The sequence below is a fragment of the Perca flavescens genome, unplaced genomic scaffold (genome assembly GCF_004354835.1).
Source record: "Perca flavescens isolate YP-PL-M2 unplaced genomic scaffold, PFLA_1.0 EPR50_1.1_unplaced_scaf_13, whole genome shotgun sequence".
NCBI classification, from domain to species: Eukaryota; Metazoa; Chordata; class Actinopteri; order Perciformes; family Percidae; genus Perca; species Perca flavescens.
The window spans coordinates 96,332-116,331 of NW_021166548.1; the positions used below are offsets into that span (position 1 = coordinate 96,332).

Here is a 20,000-nt window from a genome sequence, read left to right on the forward strand (position 1 = left end):
CCACCACGCGGTACACACAACCACCACGCGGTACACACAACCACCACACGGTACACACAACCACCACGCGGTACACACAACCACCACGCGGTACACACAACCACCACGCGGTACACACAACCATCACGCGGTACACACAACCACAACGCGGTAATCACAACCACCACACGGTACACACAACCACCACACGGTACACACAACCACCACGCGGTAATCACAACCACCACACGGTACACACAACCATCACGCGGTACACACAACCACCACACGGTACACACAACCACCACACGGTACACACAACCACCACGCGGTAATCACAACCACCACACGGTACACACAACCACCACGCGGTACACACAACCACCACGCGGTACACACAACCACCACGCGGTACACACAACCACCACGCTGGTACACACAACCACCACGCTGGTACACACAACCACCACGCTGGGTACACACAACCACCACGCTGTACACACAACCACCACACGGTAATCACAACCACCACACGGTACACACAACCACCACGCTGTACACACAACCACCACGCTGTACACACAACCACCACGCGGTACACACAACCGCCACGGTACACACAACCACCGCGGGTACACACAACCACCACGCGGTACACACAACCACCACGCGGTAATCACAACCACCACACGGTACACACAACCATCACACGGTACACCCAACCATCACACGGTACACACAACCACCACACGGTACACACAACCACCACGCTGCACACACAACCATCACGCTGTACACACAACCACCACGCGGTAATCACAACCACCACACGGTACACACAACCACCACGCGGTACACACAACCACCACACGGTACACACAACCACCACGCGGTACACACAACCACCACGCGGTACACACAACCATCACGCGGTACACACAACCACCACGCGGTAATCACAACCACCACACGGTACACACAACCACCACGCGGTACACACAACCACCACACGGTACACACAACCACCACGCGGTACACACAACCACCACGCGGTACACACAACCATCACACGGTAATCACAACCACGGTAAAACAATACAAATAGGTTATTATAGCCAGACAATTTTAATGATAGTGTGAACTGAAAGACATGTTGGCATTAACTTAGCTCTCTGTATGGTTAACCATAACGTTCGTTCCCTTTAGCCAGCGAGCTATAAGGACATTAACGTTAGCAATTAGCCGTTAGCTCAAGGGTTTAAAACTTATGTTGTAGCTAGCTAGCTAACTGCCTCTCCTTTAACGTTAGCTAGTAAATCTCTAGTTTTTCTATATTGCTATTGTGGTTCCTAACTGTAAACACACATTACTCCTTAGACGGAATTAACTATATAACGTTAACGTTATGAGTATTATTTAGCATCCCAAACGTCATGATTGATTGACGCACTTGACAGTGAAGATGACGGAGGCAAATGGGATCGTTAGCGTTAGCGTTATGGCCTGAGCTCGGACTTTTTATAAAACCTGATAATAACGCAAAAGAGGACAATGATAAAGTAGAGACTTGCCCTTCCTACGTGTTAAGCAGCCTCACAGTTACGAGGTATGTTTGTGTTTAGGTGTATCTCTGCATTGTTAATATGTAGCTAGCTAAGGTAATGTTAGCTAACGTTAGCCTAGCCTCGAGTGAGTCAGCAGAAAATCAAGCTAGCGTTATTTTTACAATAATTAGAAGTATAACGAGACGGTTGTGTTTCTACGATATTAGCGCATATTTGAATGTAAGTGTATTGTGTAACGTGACGCTTAATATGGATAAGCTGTCGCTACGTTTTCATTATGTAGATGGTCTGGCAAAGCGAAACTAATGTTGAACTAAACTTAGCAGTAGCAGCTAGCTAGTATTGTCGGCTTGTACTCAAATTCAGTCTTGATTATCATCCTTAGACTTTGTAACCTGTGGTCTGAAGAAAATGTTGTACTATGGAAATATGTATTACAGTATCTTGGGTGACACATGCTTAAATAGGATGGACAAAGTTGCGTTTTTAGATTTTTTACTGATTATTTTCTGCTGTTTTTGTGTTGATTTGTAGTCTTAGCAGTGGGGGCAGGTCATGACATATGCTACTTTATTTATTGCAACTCATCTTAGTAATATGATCTATAATCAGACTTGATATTGCTGTGGAAAGGTTATATCAACTAGTATGTATACTAAGCAATACAAAATATTGATTTTGTGGAATGGAACCTGGTAATGAAGCTGTTATTTCTTCGATATACTTTTAAGGATTCAAGTCCCAGCCCCGAACCGGCTGCCTTCAGAGCAACACAGAGCTTCTTTGGAACAAGGAGCAACATTTGTAAGTTCATGGTAATTTAATCTTGAATAACTTATTTTTTAATTGAGTGAGAAGCTTTTTCAAAAGCTTCACTTTGATTGGACAATTTTGATGTAAGTCAGAGGCATAGTCATGATATTCATATATATGTGTATACTTTCTTTCTCTGTTCATTAATCATTTTTATAGAATATCCGTGAGATCTTTAAGATGATGGAAAATGCATGGTTAGTGGTCCTGAGGAACAGAATCACATAAATAATGAAAGATGTGCCATGGTCCGGATACTTGTGTCCCACTAGTAAGTAAGTATTTTTCACACACAGATTATTATTTTATTATTTTTAAGTTGTGGGCTAGTTCTTCACTAATGTGAACTGCATCTAAACTATTTATCTCATCCCTTTGATCTGGGATCAGTTAGTGCAATCTTGATTTATTTTTTTATTTTATATTATTTTTTTGATAATTACTGTAAAAGAAACTGTCAATATATTGTGTTATGTGGTAGTGTTAAATGCTAATAAAATGCATATTGTTGTCAAGTCCATCTTCAGATGCAAAGGCTATGCTGGCATCATCAATTGTGGATCAGTTTCCATGCCTGAAGGACTGTCGAGGCACAGGCTATGGAAGTTTTTAACCACACAATAATTAACTGACCTGAAGCAAATGTGACAATCCCTGCTAGGGCTGTGATGGTTGGTGAGAAAGCAGTGTATCACGTAATATGGGGGTTAAAAACCTGTTATGAGAGTAGTGTGGCAGGTGCCTTAAATCAGGGACAGTGTGGCCGCAGAAGGAAAGCGAGCGGTGAGAGTAGCATTTATGAGTGCAAGAGGAAAAAGAGATAAAAAGATAATGCAAAGTGAGTTAAAAGTGAACAACAAACCACAAGATTCTCAAGACAAGGTGGCTTCATGTGTTGATACTGGCGGTAAAGTGAAGGAGTTACCCTAAAAACATGGGCTTAAACCTTACAACATAAGTTGCAACACAATACGATCATCTTTAGAAAGAAAACGTCAACCAAGTTTGAGCTTTTTGTGCAGAATCAGGCAGGACATGTAAGGCAAGAGCTATTCTATTATTGGCTCAGCTTTATCCTAATTTTTACTTCAGCTCTTACTTTCAGAGTTGCTTCTGGCTTAGTTATTACCTAATGTGTTTTTTTAATCATTTTTGTTTACTTCTAAACTTTAGGACGACGCATGGTTCACCCCAGGGAGAGGGCATAAACCGGGCAACAGGCTTTCTGGAAGAGCATCTCCGTAATGTCTGAAAAAGACTCCACTCTGGCAGGCAGGCAGTACATTTAACATCACAAGTGCCACAAGACACCCGAGTCATTTTACCAGGTACAGCAAGATGTCTGGCTCCTCCATTTCAATCCAAGTCATGTTGATGCATTTAGAAGTGGATTTGACTTATCCTCTCTCCTGTTTGCAACATAACAAGTACTTCTTACTTGAACTCTATGGGCCAGTTTCATATACAGAGATTAAACTTTTTACATAACTGTTCATTTAATTGTTCTTGTAGTCTAGGGCTAGGCTTGATTCTTGTATGGGAAACCGGCCCACTCTATTAAAACATTAGATATCTTAATATGTCACAGCTTGGTAGAACTTATTCATTTTATCCAGTTGACGGAGTGACTGAAGAACAACATCTGGCCACAGTCCCAGGTTGGCCAACACATGCTGGAGACTTCCATCCATAGGGCCCAGTGGATCCCATCACTGGGACTACATCAGTAATGCTAGACATTAGCACAGAGTTTCCATGCTTAGTGGACACTCCAGGCATGGTGAGCTAGAATCTTACAAAATAAAATGTTGTGTTGTGGTGCTGGGATTGTTGTTCGATGTCAACTTTGTGCTAAATTTTGGGAGTTCATCTAGACTACCGTCTTTCAGATACCAGGACTTAAATCAAACACTGTCAAATTAATGAGAGCTCAGGTTGCTAGTTGATAGTTCAATGCATGAAGTGCTGTACCAAAATAACCCAAGTTGGTAACCCGGCAGTTTTAAGAGTGTATGTGTGTGTCTGTGCGTGCGTGCGTGCGTCTGTGTGTGTGTGTGTGTGTGTCTATATATATATATATATATATATATATATATATATATATATGTGTATGTAAAATGTGTGTGTATATATATATATGTATGTATATATGTGTGTGTGTATACTGTATGTGTGTTTGTGTATATGTGTGTGTGTATGTGTGTGTATACTGTATGTGTGTGTGTGTGTCTGTGTGCGTGCATGTGTATGTGTGTTTGTGTGTGCGTGTGTCTCTGTGTGTGTATATGTATTTGTGTGTGTGTGTGTGTGTGTGTGTGTGTGTGTGTGTGTGTCTTTGTGCGTGTGTGTATCTGCGTGTGTCTGTGTGTGTATATATATATGTGTGTGTGTGTGTGTGTGTGTGTGTGTGTGTGTGTGTGTGCAAGCGTGCGTGTTTGTATGTGTGTCTGTGTGTGTATATCTGTGCATGTGTGTGTGTGTGTGTGTGTGTGTTCAGAGAAAACTCACCGACGTAAACGGTCCAGAAGGCGTTCTGCAGAAAAACAGAACAAAGTTAAAGTTAAAACTATCTACCGAGTCCGTTTAAAGCCTGGTTCTGGTTCTGGTTCTGGGTGAGCGTCTGACCGTTTTTGGGGTGTCCTCGAAGTACTCCCGGGCCTCCTCGTAGCTGCAGGCCTCCTCCACACACTCCCGCTCCAGGTTCCCCTGCAGCACCTCCTCCAGCAGGAAGGAGTTGGCCCGTTTGGACCGCAGGAACACATCCTGGGTCGGCCCAGCCCGAAACACTGGCAACAAAAAGACACGTTAAAACATTTTCATAAAAGCTCACAAAAAAAAGGTGACAAAAATGTCCAAAAACCCCCTAATGGTGACTAAAACTAAAAGAAAAACCTGTCCAAACAACATTGAAAAAGGACCACAAAAATGTCCAAATATTGCAAAAAAGGTGAAAAACAATTGGCAAAAATACCCTTGAAAAAGGCGAAATAAATGTCCCCAATACCTGTCCAAACTAAAAAGCCACAAAAATGTGCAAATAAAACTCGAAAAAGGAGACAAAAACTCCCCAAAAATTACCAAAAAAAAAAACCTTGAAAAGTTTTCCAAATAATTTCCAAAAATACCCTTTAAAAGGTGAAAAAATATCAAAAATTGCCAAAGAATAGTCCAAACAAACCTTAAAAAAAGGAGACAAAATCTCCCAAAAAATTGCCAAAGAAATCCTCAATAAAATGCAACTAAAGTGTCCCTAAAAATTGTCCAAAAAAAACCTTGACAAATGTGAATAAATGTTGACCAAATTGCCAACAAAAATACCTTTTTAAAATGGTGAAAAAAATGCCAAAGACAAAACTTGAAAAAGGTGAAAAACTTTTCAAAAAAAGGACACAAAAATCCCCAAAAACTGGCAAGTATAAAGTATGTATTCCCAGTACAGGGTCTTAAAATAATTTTAAAAGTCTCAATATTCTAAATATAAGTCCTTAAAAGTGTTCACTTTAGCTTACAGAGTATTACATGTTTTCTTGTCCTTTTGTAGGGTTAAATAAATGCTGTAACGTCATGAATAAATACTTTTATGTAACATGTATTTAATCATTTTATGTTGTAGATGATAAACACACTTTCAGGTCACGTTATTCGGTAAATACTTCATTTCTCGGCTTTAAAATCCACACAGATTTTCGTTAAATGGCCGTGAAGTTGGCATTAAATGTCACCCGATTTGGTGTTAAAAAGGTCTTAAATTCAGTTTATTATTTTATTAATTAGGAAATAAAAAACAGGTGACAGTCTGAATAATCTACATGTTTACAGCACAAATGGACCTCCGTATTTCCAGTTTAATTTGAAAAAAAACCATTGAAAAGGCGACAACAGTGTCCAAAAAAACCTTTTAAAAAATGAGACAAAAATTGCCAAAAGAAAACCTTGATAAAGGCGAAAAAACTCCAAAAGAACTGTCCAAAAAAACTTCAAAAGAAGCGACAAAAAAACTTTGCCAAAAACAAATTGAAAAAGGTGGGAAAAAAAATTGTCCAAAAAAAACTTGGAAAAATGCGACAAAAACTCCCCAAATATTTCCCAAAAAATCTTAATAAAAACGAAAAGAACTGTCCAAAAAACGTTGACAAAGGAGACAAAAAAATGCCAAAAAAACTTGAGAAAGGCAAAAAAAAAAAAAAAAGGTAGAAAAAAAATGTAAATCTTGACGAAGGCGACAAAAATAATTAATTAAATTCAGCTTATTATTTTATTAACTAAGAAAAAAAAAAACAGGCGACAGTCAGCTGAATCATCAATATGTGTACAGCACAAATGGACCTCCGTATCTCCAGTTTAATTTGAAAAAAACTTGAAAATGGCGACAAAAATGTCCAAAAAAACCTTAAAAAATGAGAAAAGGCGGAAACAAAAGTCAAAAAATTGTCCAAAATTGTTTTTTAAAAAGGAGACAAAAACTCCCCAAAAATTGCCAAACAAAACCTTAAAACAGGCGAAAAACCTTCATAACAACTGTCCACAAAAGCTTTGAAAAGAGACAAAATATTGCCAAAAATAACTTGAGAAAGGCAAAAAAAAAGGTAGATAAATGTACAAAAAAAATGTTAAATCTTGAAGGAGGCGACATAAAATAATTTCTTAAATTCAGCTTATTATTTTATTAATTAAGAAATAAAAAACAGGTGAGAGTCACATGAATAATCGACAGCATTGACAACATTGTCTACAGCACAAATGGACCTCCGGATATCCAGTTTAATTTGAAAGTTTGTGATTATTGGACCTTTTATTGCCCGATTGATCCGTTTAAAACAACTTAACTCATCGAGGATTTGTGCAATCTTTTGGCCCAGCGGATGAACGTAAACTACGACTTACCTTCTCCTCGGATGAGAACCTGAAGGAAGCAAGCGAGGAAGTAGAGAGACAGAAGAGACGCTCGACTACAAGCCGACATGATGCCGACCGCCATGACACTGACTCTACTGCAAACACACACACACACACACACAGACCTGCACACACATACACACACATACACACACACACACACAGATCTGCACACACACACACTCACACATACACACACACACACACAGACCTGCACACACACACACACACACACACACACACAAAGAGACACACACACACCTACACACACAGACCTGCACACAGAGACCTACACACACACACAAAGAGACACACACACACACAGACCTACACACACACACAGAGACACACACACACAGACCTGCACACAGAGACCTACATACACACACACAGACCTGCACACACACACACAAAGAGACACACACACATACACACACACACAAACCTGCACACAGAGACCTACACAAACACACACACACACACAGACACAAACAAACACACACACACACACACAGAGAGACACACACACAAACACAGACACACACACAAATACACGCACACAGAGACACAAACACACACACACAGAGACACACAGAGACACACAGAGACACAAACACACACACACACAGAGACACACACATACACACACAAACACACACACACACACACACACAGACACACACACACACACACACGTACACACACACACACACACACACACACACACACACACACAAATACACACAACCGTACACACACACAGATGTATTTACACAACCAAAGTCAACCAATCATTACACAGGAAACGTTTGTCTTAAATCTTGAATAAATTGTTAGGAGTTTGGTGGAGAAGCTCCAGCAGAACTCCATCAGAAACCCAACTGGTTATAACGGTGAGATGTCCATTAGTTTACAGGCTAACTCGTGTTCACGTTTTTAAAGACTCCGACATTTAAATACCGCTTTAAGACAAGTTCAATTTTCACCTGGGCTCAGATCAGTTTGATCCCGAGTGAAAAGGTAAACAGGACAGTTCTCGGTAAACGCTGTGTTTTTTGAATGGACTCTGGCCTGTTGTCTCTCGCCTCCTCAAAGCACACAAACCACGCAGCATGTTCAACCTCTGGGACAATAACGTTGGGTGGGTTTGTTTACTGGAGTTACACACACACACATAGAGACACACACACACACACACACACACACACACACACACATAGACACAGAGAAAGACACACAGAGACACAGAGAGAGACACACACAGAGACACACACACACACACACATAGACACAAAAGAGACACACACACACACACACACACACACACACACACACACACATATAGACACAGAGACACACATAGACACACACACACACACACACACATATAGACACAGAGACACACATAGACACACACACACACACAGAGACACACAAACACACACACAGACATACACACACACACACACACACACACATAGACACAGAGAGACACACACATAGACACACACACACATATAGACACAGAGAGACACACATAGACACACACACACACACACACACACACACACACACACACATATAGACACACACACACACACACACACACACACACATATAGACACAGAGACACACATAGACACACACACACACACACAGAGACACACACACACACACACAGACATACACGCACACACACACACACATAGACACAGAGAGAGACACACACATAGACACACACACACACACACACACACACATAGACACAGAGAGACACACAGACACACACACACACACACACACACACACACATAGACACAGAGAGAGACACACATAGACACACACACACACACAAACACACACACACACACACAGAGAGAGACACACACACACAGACACACACACACACATATAGACAGACAGACACACACACACAGACACACACACACACACATACACACACACACACAGAGACACACACACACATAGAGAGAGAGAGACACACACACACACACACACACACACACACAGACACACAGAGACACACACAGAGACACACACACACAAACACACACAGAGACCCACTCTGTGACGTTAACGTTAAGTGGGTTTGTTTACTGGAGTTAAACACGAGATTAATCATTAAAATGATTCAGGGACGGCTCTCTGCAGCTGGTTAGGGCCAAAATGTGTCCTTTTTATTACCTCCCAAAAAACGCGACAAAAATGTCCCAAAAGAATGTAAAAAAAAAAACATGAAAAAGGCAACAAAAATGTCCCAAAAACTGTCCAAAAAGGCGAGGGAAAAAAACATGAAAAAATGAGAAAAACAATTGTCAAAAAAAAAAAAATGAAAAAATTAGACAAAAAGGCGAAACAAAATGTCTACGAAATTGCCGAAAAATAAATCGTGAAGAAGGCGACACAAACTCAGAAAAAAGCCACAGAAATGTTGAAAAAAGTGGCAATAACTTTGGACAAAAGCCAGTTTGGATTATTATTTAATATATGATATTATTATGTAACCCCCCAGTAAATGACTCCTATGATTGAGTCTATAAAAGGGTTCCTGAGGTGACGTCTTCAAAATAGCTTTTTATTTTGGAAACCCAAATGATGACATCAAACAACCTGAGACAACCTGAGACCTTTATAGAGATCATATCTCTGGAACCATGTTTAATTATCAAAGGAGTTAGTAGACACACACTGACACACAGACACACACACAGAGAGAAACACACACAGAGACACACACAGAGACACACACAGAGAGAGAAACACACACAGAGAGAGACACACACTGACACACAGACACACACACAGAGAGAAACACACACAGAGAGACACACACACAGAGAGACACACACACAGAGAGACACACACACCGAGAGAGACACAGAGAGAGAGAGAGACACACACACACACACACACACCCCCCACACACAGAGACACACACACACATACACTCACACACACACACAGACACACACATACACTCACACACACACACACACACAGACACACAGAGACACACACACCAAGAGAGACACAGCGAGAGAGAGAGAGAGAGAGAGACACACACACAAACACACACACAGAGACACACACCGAGAGAGACACACAATGAGAGAGACACACACACACACAGAGACACACAGACACAGACACACACACATAGACAAGAAACACAACTTTTAAAGTAAATCTAACATGTAAAATCCATATTAAGTCATTAAATACATTCAGGGCAATATCCAAAAAGTAAATATGAGATCACAGAAGAACTTGTTGTAGTATTCGTCTTTATTTGGCTTCAAAAAAATCTGAATTTCCCACCGAGACTGATCCAAAATACACGAAAAGACACTCAAATTAACATCTTTTCTAATAATGCTGAACAGAGCATGTAGCTAACGTGATACGTTATATAATACTGCAACTTTATAAGAAGATTATATGTCAGATTATCTGTTTATGGATTGTTCTTAAAATCCCTTAAATGATGTTCACATTTGGCGTCTTTTTTTGACACGAAAAAGTTGACTATATAGGCGTTTTTTGTAGTAAAAAGCTGGCAGCGTTTTCAATTAATGCTGCTTTAATTAAGTAGAAAATATAGACAGAGATAGAGCTTTTAGTTAAAGAGTAAGATCATTTTAGTTTAACATGAAACAGCCCCAAAATCACCATCACCAAACTCCACCAGACTCCATGTAAATAATCAGGACTTTTAGCGTGTATAGAGCCAGCATATCTCCACCAGACTCCATGTAAATAATCAGGACTTTTAGTGTGTATAGAGCCAGCATATCTCCACCAGACTCCATGTAAATAATCAGGACTTTTAGCATGTATAGAGCCAGCATATCTCCACCAGACTCCATGTAAATAATCAGGACTTTTAGTGTGTATAGAGCCAGCATATCTCCACCAGACTCCATGTAAATAATCAGGACTTTTAGCGTGTATAGAGCCAGCATATCTCCACCAGACTCCATGTAAATAATAAGGACTTTTAGCGTGTATAGAGCCAGCATTATCTCCACATGTAAATGGGTGAATTAAAAGTTTATTTCAACCCTACATAAAACCAATGATTACATGAGTAGACTTAAAGGGTTTTCTGACGTCTGCCCGGTGGACTTTAGCGTTGACCCATGGAGCGCGGTGTTACAGAGCCAGCCTCTCGATCCCGGCGCCGCTGTGCCTCTTGGCCCGGGCCCCGCTTTTCTCTTTGGCCATCAGCTTCTCGATGCCGTCGTGGATCCAGGCGATGTACTTGGAAACCTGCGTGTAGACGCCGTACTTGCCTTTGCGTGCGCAGCCTTCGCCCCAGCTCACGATGCCGGTGATGAAGTAGGTGTTGCGGTACCGCGTGACGTGCGGCCCGCCGCTGTCTCCCTGGCAGGCGTCCTTGGCAACCGTGTCGTAGCCGGCGCAGAACATGCGGTTGGAGACTTTCAGCTGGGTGGACTCGATGCACGTTAGCCGGTCCACGTACGGCATGGCGAGGCGCTGCAAGATGGTGGACGGCTGGCGGCCCTCGCCGACGCGGCCGAAACCGCTGACCATGCCGTCAGGCTCCCGCATCAACACCTGGGAAGGTGGAGAGAAGGTACACACACACACACACACACACACACACACAGAGACACACACACACACACAGAGACACACACACACACACACACACACACACACACACACACACACACAGACACACACACACACACACACACACACACACACACACACACACACAGACACACACACACACACACACACACACACACACACACACACACACACACAGACACACACACACACACACAGACACACACAGACACACACACACACACACACACACACAGAGACACACACACACACACACACACACACACACACACACACAGAGACACACAGAGGTGTCAAAAGTATTCACATTCATTACTCAAGTAGAAGTATAGATACTAGGGTTTGAAAAGACTTTTGTAGAAGTTGAAGTATCAACTCAAGCTTTTTACTTAAGTAAAAGTGTAAAAGTACTGGTTTCAAAACTACTTAAAGTATAGAAGTAAAAGTAATGTAAGTCAGAGATCTTCAACCGGGGTCTTCAGAGTCATTGCAGGGCCCCTCAAATTATTGTACATTTTTGAGTCTTTAAAAAAAAATTAAGATAAAATGCCTTAACATAATTCCAACATATTATTAGCAAATATAAATTCCCTCTGATGATAAGCTTACTGGCCTATAGGTAAGGTAGTCACTAAGATATCAGCCCACAGATACAGTTAATCCTAGATTTACTGTGCCACATACAGTATGTCACATACAGTATGTAACATTAAAATATGATTTATAAAATCATGCCAACAATTAATATTTGAATAGCTTATGAAAAAGGTATGTATGAAGGCTTTAGGTTACCCTAACAGTTATTGTAGGCCCAGTTTAATATGCAACTTAATTTCATACAATATGTAGTAGGGGGTCCCTGCTACATCTCACTTTAAGTTAAGGGGTCCTTGGCTTAAAAACGTTCAAGACCCCTGATGTAAGGGGGGAATGCCATTAAGGACAACAGCTTAACTCTAAAAAACGCGGGGACAAAATCATATGACTATAATAATGTTACAGTATATTAAAATCATACCTGCAAACTCAGAAGGGCTGAAAAAGGTGACACGTAGGCTACATCTCTTCTACAGCTACAGTCTGGTGTCAGACTCCTCTCCAGTGAAATATAGACACACTTTTACACCGTTTAGCTCTCAGCATTTTATCATGTTTACTCCATCTTCTAGCTAACGCTAGGCTAACCTGCTTCCAACTGTAGTGTTGACTAGCGTCCCGTGCGGCGATGTTCAGTTCTCTCTAACGTCCGTTTTCGGAGCATCGCGCAGGCACCTAAGGCACCGAAATCCGTGTTGCTATTCGGTCCGGTAGATAACGGTCGTTAAGGCACCGTGTCTGTGCAGGTTTGATGGATCGCGTACAAACCAATAGGGTGTCGGAATGACTATGTTTATACTTCTCATCCAACCACAATCACATTCACTCTCTCCGGATGGAGCGATCTGGATAGGGTTTTTTGTGTGTGTGTTTTTTTGAACGATGACTGACGAGCTGGAATGAAAACAAGCCGAACTGAAATATGAGTAACGAGGCTATTTTTAAAATGTAGGGAGTAGAAAGTACAGATATTTGCGTGAAAATGTAAGGAGTAGAAGTAAAAAGTATGCTGTAAAATAATTACTCCAGTAAAGTATAGATACCCAAAATTTCTACTTAAGTAAGGTAACGAAGTATTTGTACTTCGTTACTTGACACCTCTGGAGACACACACACACAGAGACACACAGAGACACACACAGAGACACACACAGAGACACACACACACACACACACACAGACACAGAGAGACACACACACAGAAACACAGACACACAGAAAACACACACACACACACACACACACACAGAAAGACACACACACACACACACACACACACACAGACACACACACACACACACACACACACACAGGACACACACACACACACACACACACAGACACAGAGAGAGACACACACACAGAGACACAGACACACACACAGACACACACACAGAAACACACACAGACACACACACACACACAGAGACACAGAGACACACACACACACACAGACAGAGACACATGCACACACACAGAAACACAGACACACACAGAGACACACACACAGACACACACACACACAGAGACACACACACACACACAGGACACACACACACAGACACACACACACACACAGACACACACACACAGAGACACACACAGACACACACAGACACACACACACACACAGACACACACACACACACAGAGACACACACAGACACACACACACACAGACACACACACACAGGACACACACACACACACACACACACACACACACACACACACAGACAGAGACACACACAGACACACACACAGACACACACACAGGACACACACACACACACAGGACAAACAGACACACACAGGACACACACACACACACAGGACACACACACACACACACACACACACACACAGACAGAGACACACACAGACACACACACAGAGACACACACACACACACAGACAGAGACACACAGACACACACAGACAGAGACACACAGAGACACACACACAGACACACACACAGACACACACACAGAGACACACACACACACACACACACAGAGAGACACAGAGAGAGACACACACAGAAACACAGACACACACAGACAGAGACACACACAGAGACACACGCACACACACACACACAGAAACACAGACACACACAGAAACACACACACAGAGACACACAGACACACACACAGACACACACACACACACAGAGACACACACACACACACAGAGACACACAGGACACACACACACAGGACACACACACACACACAGACAGAGACACACACAGACACACACACAGACACACACACACACACACACAGAGACACACACACACACACAGATACACACAGGACACACAGACACACACACAGACACACACACACAGGACACACACACACACACACAGAGACACACACACACACACAGACAGACACACACAGACACACACACAGACACACACACACACACACACACACAGACACACACACACAGAGACAAACAGACACACACAGAGACACACACACACACACAGACACACACACACACACACACACACAGACAGAGACACACACAGACACACACACAGAGACACACACACACACAGACAGAGACACACACACACACACAGACACACACAGACAGAGACACACACACACACACACACACACACACAGACAGAGACACACACAGACACACACACAGAGACACACACAGACACACACACACACACACAGACACACACACACAGACACACACAGACAGAGACACACACACAGACACACACACACACACACACACAGAGACACACACACAGAGACAAACAGACACACACAGAGACACACACACACTCACACACACACACACACACACACACACACACACACAGACAGAGACACACACAGACACACACACAGAGACACACACACACACACAGACAGAGACACACACACACACAGACACACACAGACAGAGACACACACACACACACACACAGACACACACACAGACAGACACACACACAGACACACACACACACACACACAGACACACACACACACAGACACACACAGACAGAGACACACACAGACACACACACACAGAGACACACACACACACACACAGGCGTTCGTGCGTTAGCTTAACACACAGACCGATAAGTCAGCCTAAAACTAACATTCGGATGTTTGACGGTACGAGTCAACGAGAGAGAGCAAATACACTTATTTTCCCAAAATATCTAACTAATTATCTTTAAATGAGGAAGCTGGGAGGTGTAAAAGTGGTTTTGATAGCTCACCTTTTCGGCAAAATCTTGCTTGGGTATGCAGGCCGGGAGGATGTACGGGAGAAGGTGATGGGCGTGGCCAGTTTGATGAGTGCGATGTCGTTGTGGTACGTGTCGGGCCGGTACCCTCTGTGGGCGATGATGGTCTGGACCTCGTGTGTAGCTTCATTACCGTGGACCACCAACGTGTCAAACTCACCTGAAAGTAGTTTCAAACGCACATTAGTATGTGATCCAGGCGACATAAAGGCCACAAAAAGGTGACATAAAGATGACAGAAGGCCACATAAAGATGACAAAAAGGCTCTCTGTGTGTGCGTGGGACATAAGGGAGAGAAAAAGGCCACATAAAGATGACAAAAAGGTGACATAAAGATGACAAAAGGCCACATAAAGATGACAAAAAGGCTCTCTGTGTGTGCGTGGGACATAAGGGAGAGAAAAAGGCCACATAAAGATGACAAAAAGGCCACATAAAGATGACAAAAAGGCCACATAAAGATGACAAAAAGGCCACATAAAAATGACAAAAAGGCCACATAAAGATGACAAAAAGGCGACATAAAGGCCACAAAAAGATGACAAAAAGGCTCTCTGTGTGTGCGTGGGACATAAGGGAGAGAAAAAGGCGAGAAAAAGGCCACGTAGAGGCGAGAAAAGGGCGAGATAAAGGCCACATAAAGATGACAAAAAGGCCACATAAAGATGACATAAAGGCTACATAAAGGCGACATAAAGGCGACATAAAGGCCACAAAAAGATGACAAAAAGGCTCTGTGTGTGTGCGTGCGACATAAGGGTGAGAAAAAGGCCACATAAAGATGACAAAAAGTTCACATAAATGTGACAAAAAGGCAACATAAAGATGACAAAAAGGCTCTCTGTGTGTGCGTGCGACATAAGGGAGAGAAAAAGGCATCAAAAAGGCGAGATAAAGGCCACATATAAAGACGACATAAAGATGACATAAAGCCTCTCTCTGTGTGCGAGCGACATAAGGGAGAGAAAAAGGCCACATAAAGATGACAAAAAGGCCACATAAATGTGACAAAAAGGCCACATAAAGATGACAAAAAGGCGACAATAAGGTCACAAAAAGGCCACATGAAGGCGACAAAAAGGCGACAAAAAGACCACATAAAGATGACAAAAAGGCCACATAAATGTGACAAAAAGGCCACATAAAGATGACTAAAAAGGCGACATACAGGTGACAAAGATGAAAAAAGGTGACAAAAAGGCGATAAAAAGTCCACATAAAGATGACAACAAGGCGACACAAAGGCCACATGAAGGCGACAATAAGGCATCACAAAGGCGACAATAAGGCCACATAAAGATGACAAAAAGGCGGCAATAAGGTGACAAAAAGGCCACATGAAGGCGACAAAAAGGCGACAAAAAAGGCCACACAAAGACGAAAAAAAGGCGACATAAAGGCTACAAAAATGTGAAATAAAAGCGACAAGAAGGCCTCAAAAAGGCAACAAAAAGGCCACATAAAGATTACATAAAGGCGACAAAAAGGCCACATAAAGATGACAAAAAGGCGACATAAAGGCTACATAAAGATGACAAAAATGCTACAATAAGGTGACAAAAAGGCCACATAAAGATGACAAAAAGGTGACAAAACGGCAACAAAAAGGCGACAGAGTCCACATAAAGATTACATAAAAGGCGACAAAAAGGCCACATAAAGATGACAAAAAGGCCACATAAAGGCTACATAAAGATGACAAAAATGCTACAATAAGGTGACAAAAGGCCACATAAAGATGACAAAAAGGTGACAAAACGGCAACAAAAAGGCGACAAAGAGTCCACATAAAGATGACCTAAAGGCCACAAAAAGGCCATAAAAAGGTTTCAAGAAGGCAACAAAAGACAACAAAAAGGCCACATAAAGGCGACATAAAGGTGACAAAATTGCCACATAAAGGCGACATAAAGGTGACAAAAAGGCCACATAAAGGCGACATAAAGGTGACAAAAAGGCGACAAGAAGGCCACGTGAAGGCGACATAAACCCCCATTAGTATGCGATCCATTGAGTGATTGGGAGGTGGTGATTGGTTGTCAGACCTACCGAGCCTAACGGAGATGTAGCGTGATTCGTTCATGCAGTGGGCGGCCGTCAGGATGATGTAATGGTTGAGGATCGTTCCTCCGCAGAAACCTACGCCGTGCTCGTTCATCAGGAGAGCCTTCCAGGACAAAAAAAGAAAGTTAGTGATTAAACTAAACTAACGTTTGCTAACATGTACTGTAAGTCTGCGTTATTGGGGTGGGTTTTCTTGACATAAATGTCAGAAAATGTTGGAAAAAGTGACACAAACATTGTGAAACTTTGAAAAAGTGACAAAAATCGTTGGGAAAAGTGACAAAAATGTCATACAGGTAGTTATAGTTTTTGACATTTTTTTCACTTTTTTTAAAGTTTCGATGTTTTTTGTCACTTTTTTCGACTTTTTTGTCCCTTTTTCCAACGATTTTTGTCACTTTTTCAAAGTTTCAATGTTTTTTTTTTTTCAACTTTTTTCAACATTTTTGTGTCACTTTTTCGTTTTTTGACTTTTTTTCCAACATTTTTTGACATTTTTGTCACTTTTTTTTTCCAATGTTTTTGTCACTTTTTTGACTTTTTGTCACTTTTTCCAATTTTTTTTGACATTTTTGTCACTTTTTCAAAGTTTCCCAATGTTTTTGTTTTTGTCACTTTTTCCAACATTTTTGACATTTTTGTCACTTTTTCCAACGTTTTTGATTTTTGTCACTTTTTCCAATGTTTTTTGATTTTTGTCACTTTTTTCAAAGTTTCCAATGTTTTTGTCACTTTTTTTGAATTTTGTTTTTGTCACTTTTTCACTTTTTTTGTCACAAAGTTTTGTTTTTGTCACTTTTTCAACATTTGTGTCACTTTTTCCAACATTTTCTGACATTTATGTCACTTTTTCCAACGTTTTTTGACTTTTTTGTCACTTTTTCCAATGTTTTTTGACATTTTTGTCACTTTTTTCAAAGTTTCCCAATGTTTTTGTCACTTTTTTGACATTTTTGTCACTTTTTCCAACGATTTTTGTCACTTTTTCCAACGATTTTTGTCACTTTTTCAAAGTTTCACAATGTTTTTGTCACTTTTTTCAACATTTGTGTCACTTTTTCCAACATTTTCTGACATTTATGTCACTTTTTCCAACGTTTTTTGTCACTTTTTCCAACATTGTCTCACAATGTTTCTGTCACTGTTACTTTTTTCGACATTTTTGTATTTTGAGCTATCTGTGCTCATGTCTACGCTGTAGACAGCGGACAGCAGTCAATTGTTGAACCAACAAGCCTATATGGCTTTTGGCATGACTTTTGATAGTTTTGTCACTTTTTCCAACGTTTTTTGACATTTTTGTCACTTTTTTTCAAAGTTTCCGATGTTTTTGTAACTTTTTAGACATTTTTGTCACTTTTTCCAAAGTTTTTTGTCACTTTTTCCAACGTTTTTTGACATTTTTGTCACTTTTTCCAACATTTTTTGACATTTATGTCACTTTTTCCAACGTTTTTTGACTTTTTTGTCACTTTTTCCAACGTTGTCTCACAATGTTTTTGTCACCTTTTTCAAAGTTTCCGATGTTTTTGTCACTTTTTCCAAAGTTTTTTTTGACATTTTTGTCACTTTTTCCAACATTTTTTGACATTTATGTCACTTTTTCCAACGTTTTTTGACTTTTTGTCACTTTTTCCAACGTTGTCTCACAATTTTTGTCACTTTTTTCAAAGTTTCCGATGTTTTTGTCACTTTTTTTAGACATTTTTGTCACTTTTTCCAACGTTTTTTTCACATTTTTGTCACTATTTCCAACGTTGTCTCACAATGTTTTTGTCACTTTTTTTCAAAGTTTCCTGATGTTTTTGTCACTTTTTCCAAAGTTTTTTGACATTTTTGTCATTTTTTCCAACGTTTTTTGACATTTTCATGGCTTTAGAAAGTGGCGTGCATGTCTACATGTGCAAATGTTGTCTCTCTACCTGCCATGGACATTCTCCTGGTGGACAGTCCTCTCCGTTGACGATTCGGTTCCAGCTCGCCCTTTCAGACGTGAGCAGGTCCTCTAAAAGCGGTGTGATTTGGCCCAATCTGACTCGTGCTGTTCTCAGTGGTATAGGATGTGTCCGGCGAGTTTGTGTCCTGCTTTGTGTGCGTCCGGTTGGACTCGTTGGCGTTGGCCTCTGTTGTGTTCGGACGCTCGACCTGAAAAGAC

At 41.4% G+C, this 20,000-nt stretch overlaps 1 protein-coding gene and 1 long non-coding RNA gene across 2 annotated transcripts in view; one reads left to right on the top strand and one right to left on the bottom strand.

Annotated features, from left to right (window-relative positions):
• The first annotated feature begins 1,555 nt into the window (after positions 1 to 1,555).
• LOC114551527 (uncharacterized) lies at positions 1,556 to 3,607 on the top strand. Its single transcript, XR_003691918.1, has 4 exons — positions 1,556 to 1,585; positions 2,276 to 2,348; positions 2,517 to 2,632; positions 3,531 to 3,607. It is a non-coding gene; the product is annotated as an uncharacterized LOC114551527 (long non-coding RNA).
• A 7,646-nt stretch (positions 3,608 to 11,253) lies between these two features.
• Positions 11,254 to 20,000, bottom strand: part of LOC114551519 (coagulation factor X-like) — a 16,802-nt gene continuing 8,055 nt past the window's right edge. Inside the window, 5 exon segments of the mRNA XM_028572546.1 lie at positions 11,254 to 11,852; positions 15,754 to 15,800; positions 15,803 to 15,940; positions 17,831 to 17,948; positions 19,768 to 20,000. The exon segment at positions 19,768 to 20,000 is cut by the window's right edge and continues 36 nt beyond it. Of these exon segments, the coding sequence (XP_028428347.1) occupies positions 11,427 to 11,852; positions 15,754 to 15,800; positions 15,803 to 15,940; positions 17,831 to 17,948; positions 19,768 to 20,000 (962 nt within the window). The 3' untranslated portion in view covers positions 11,254 to 11,426.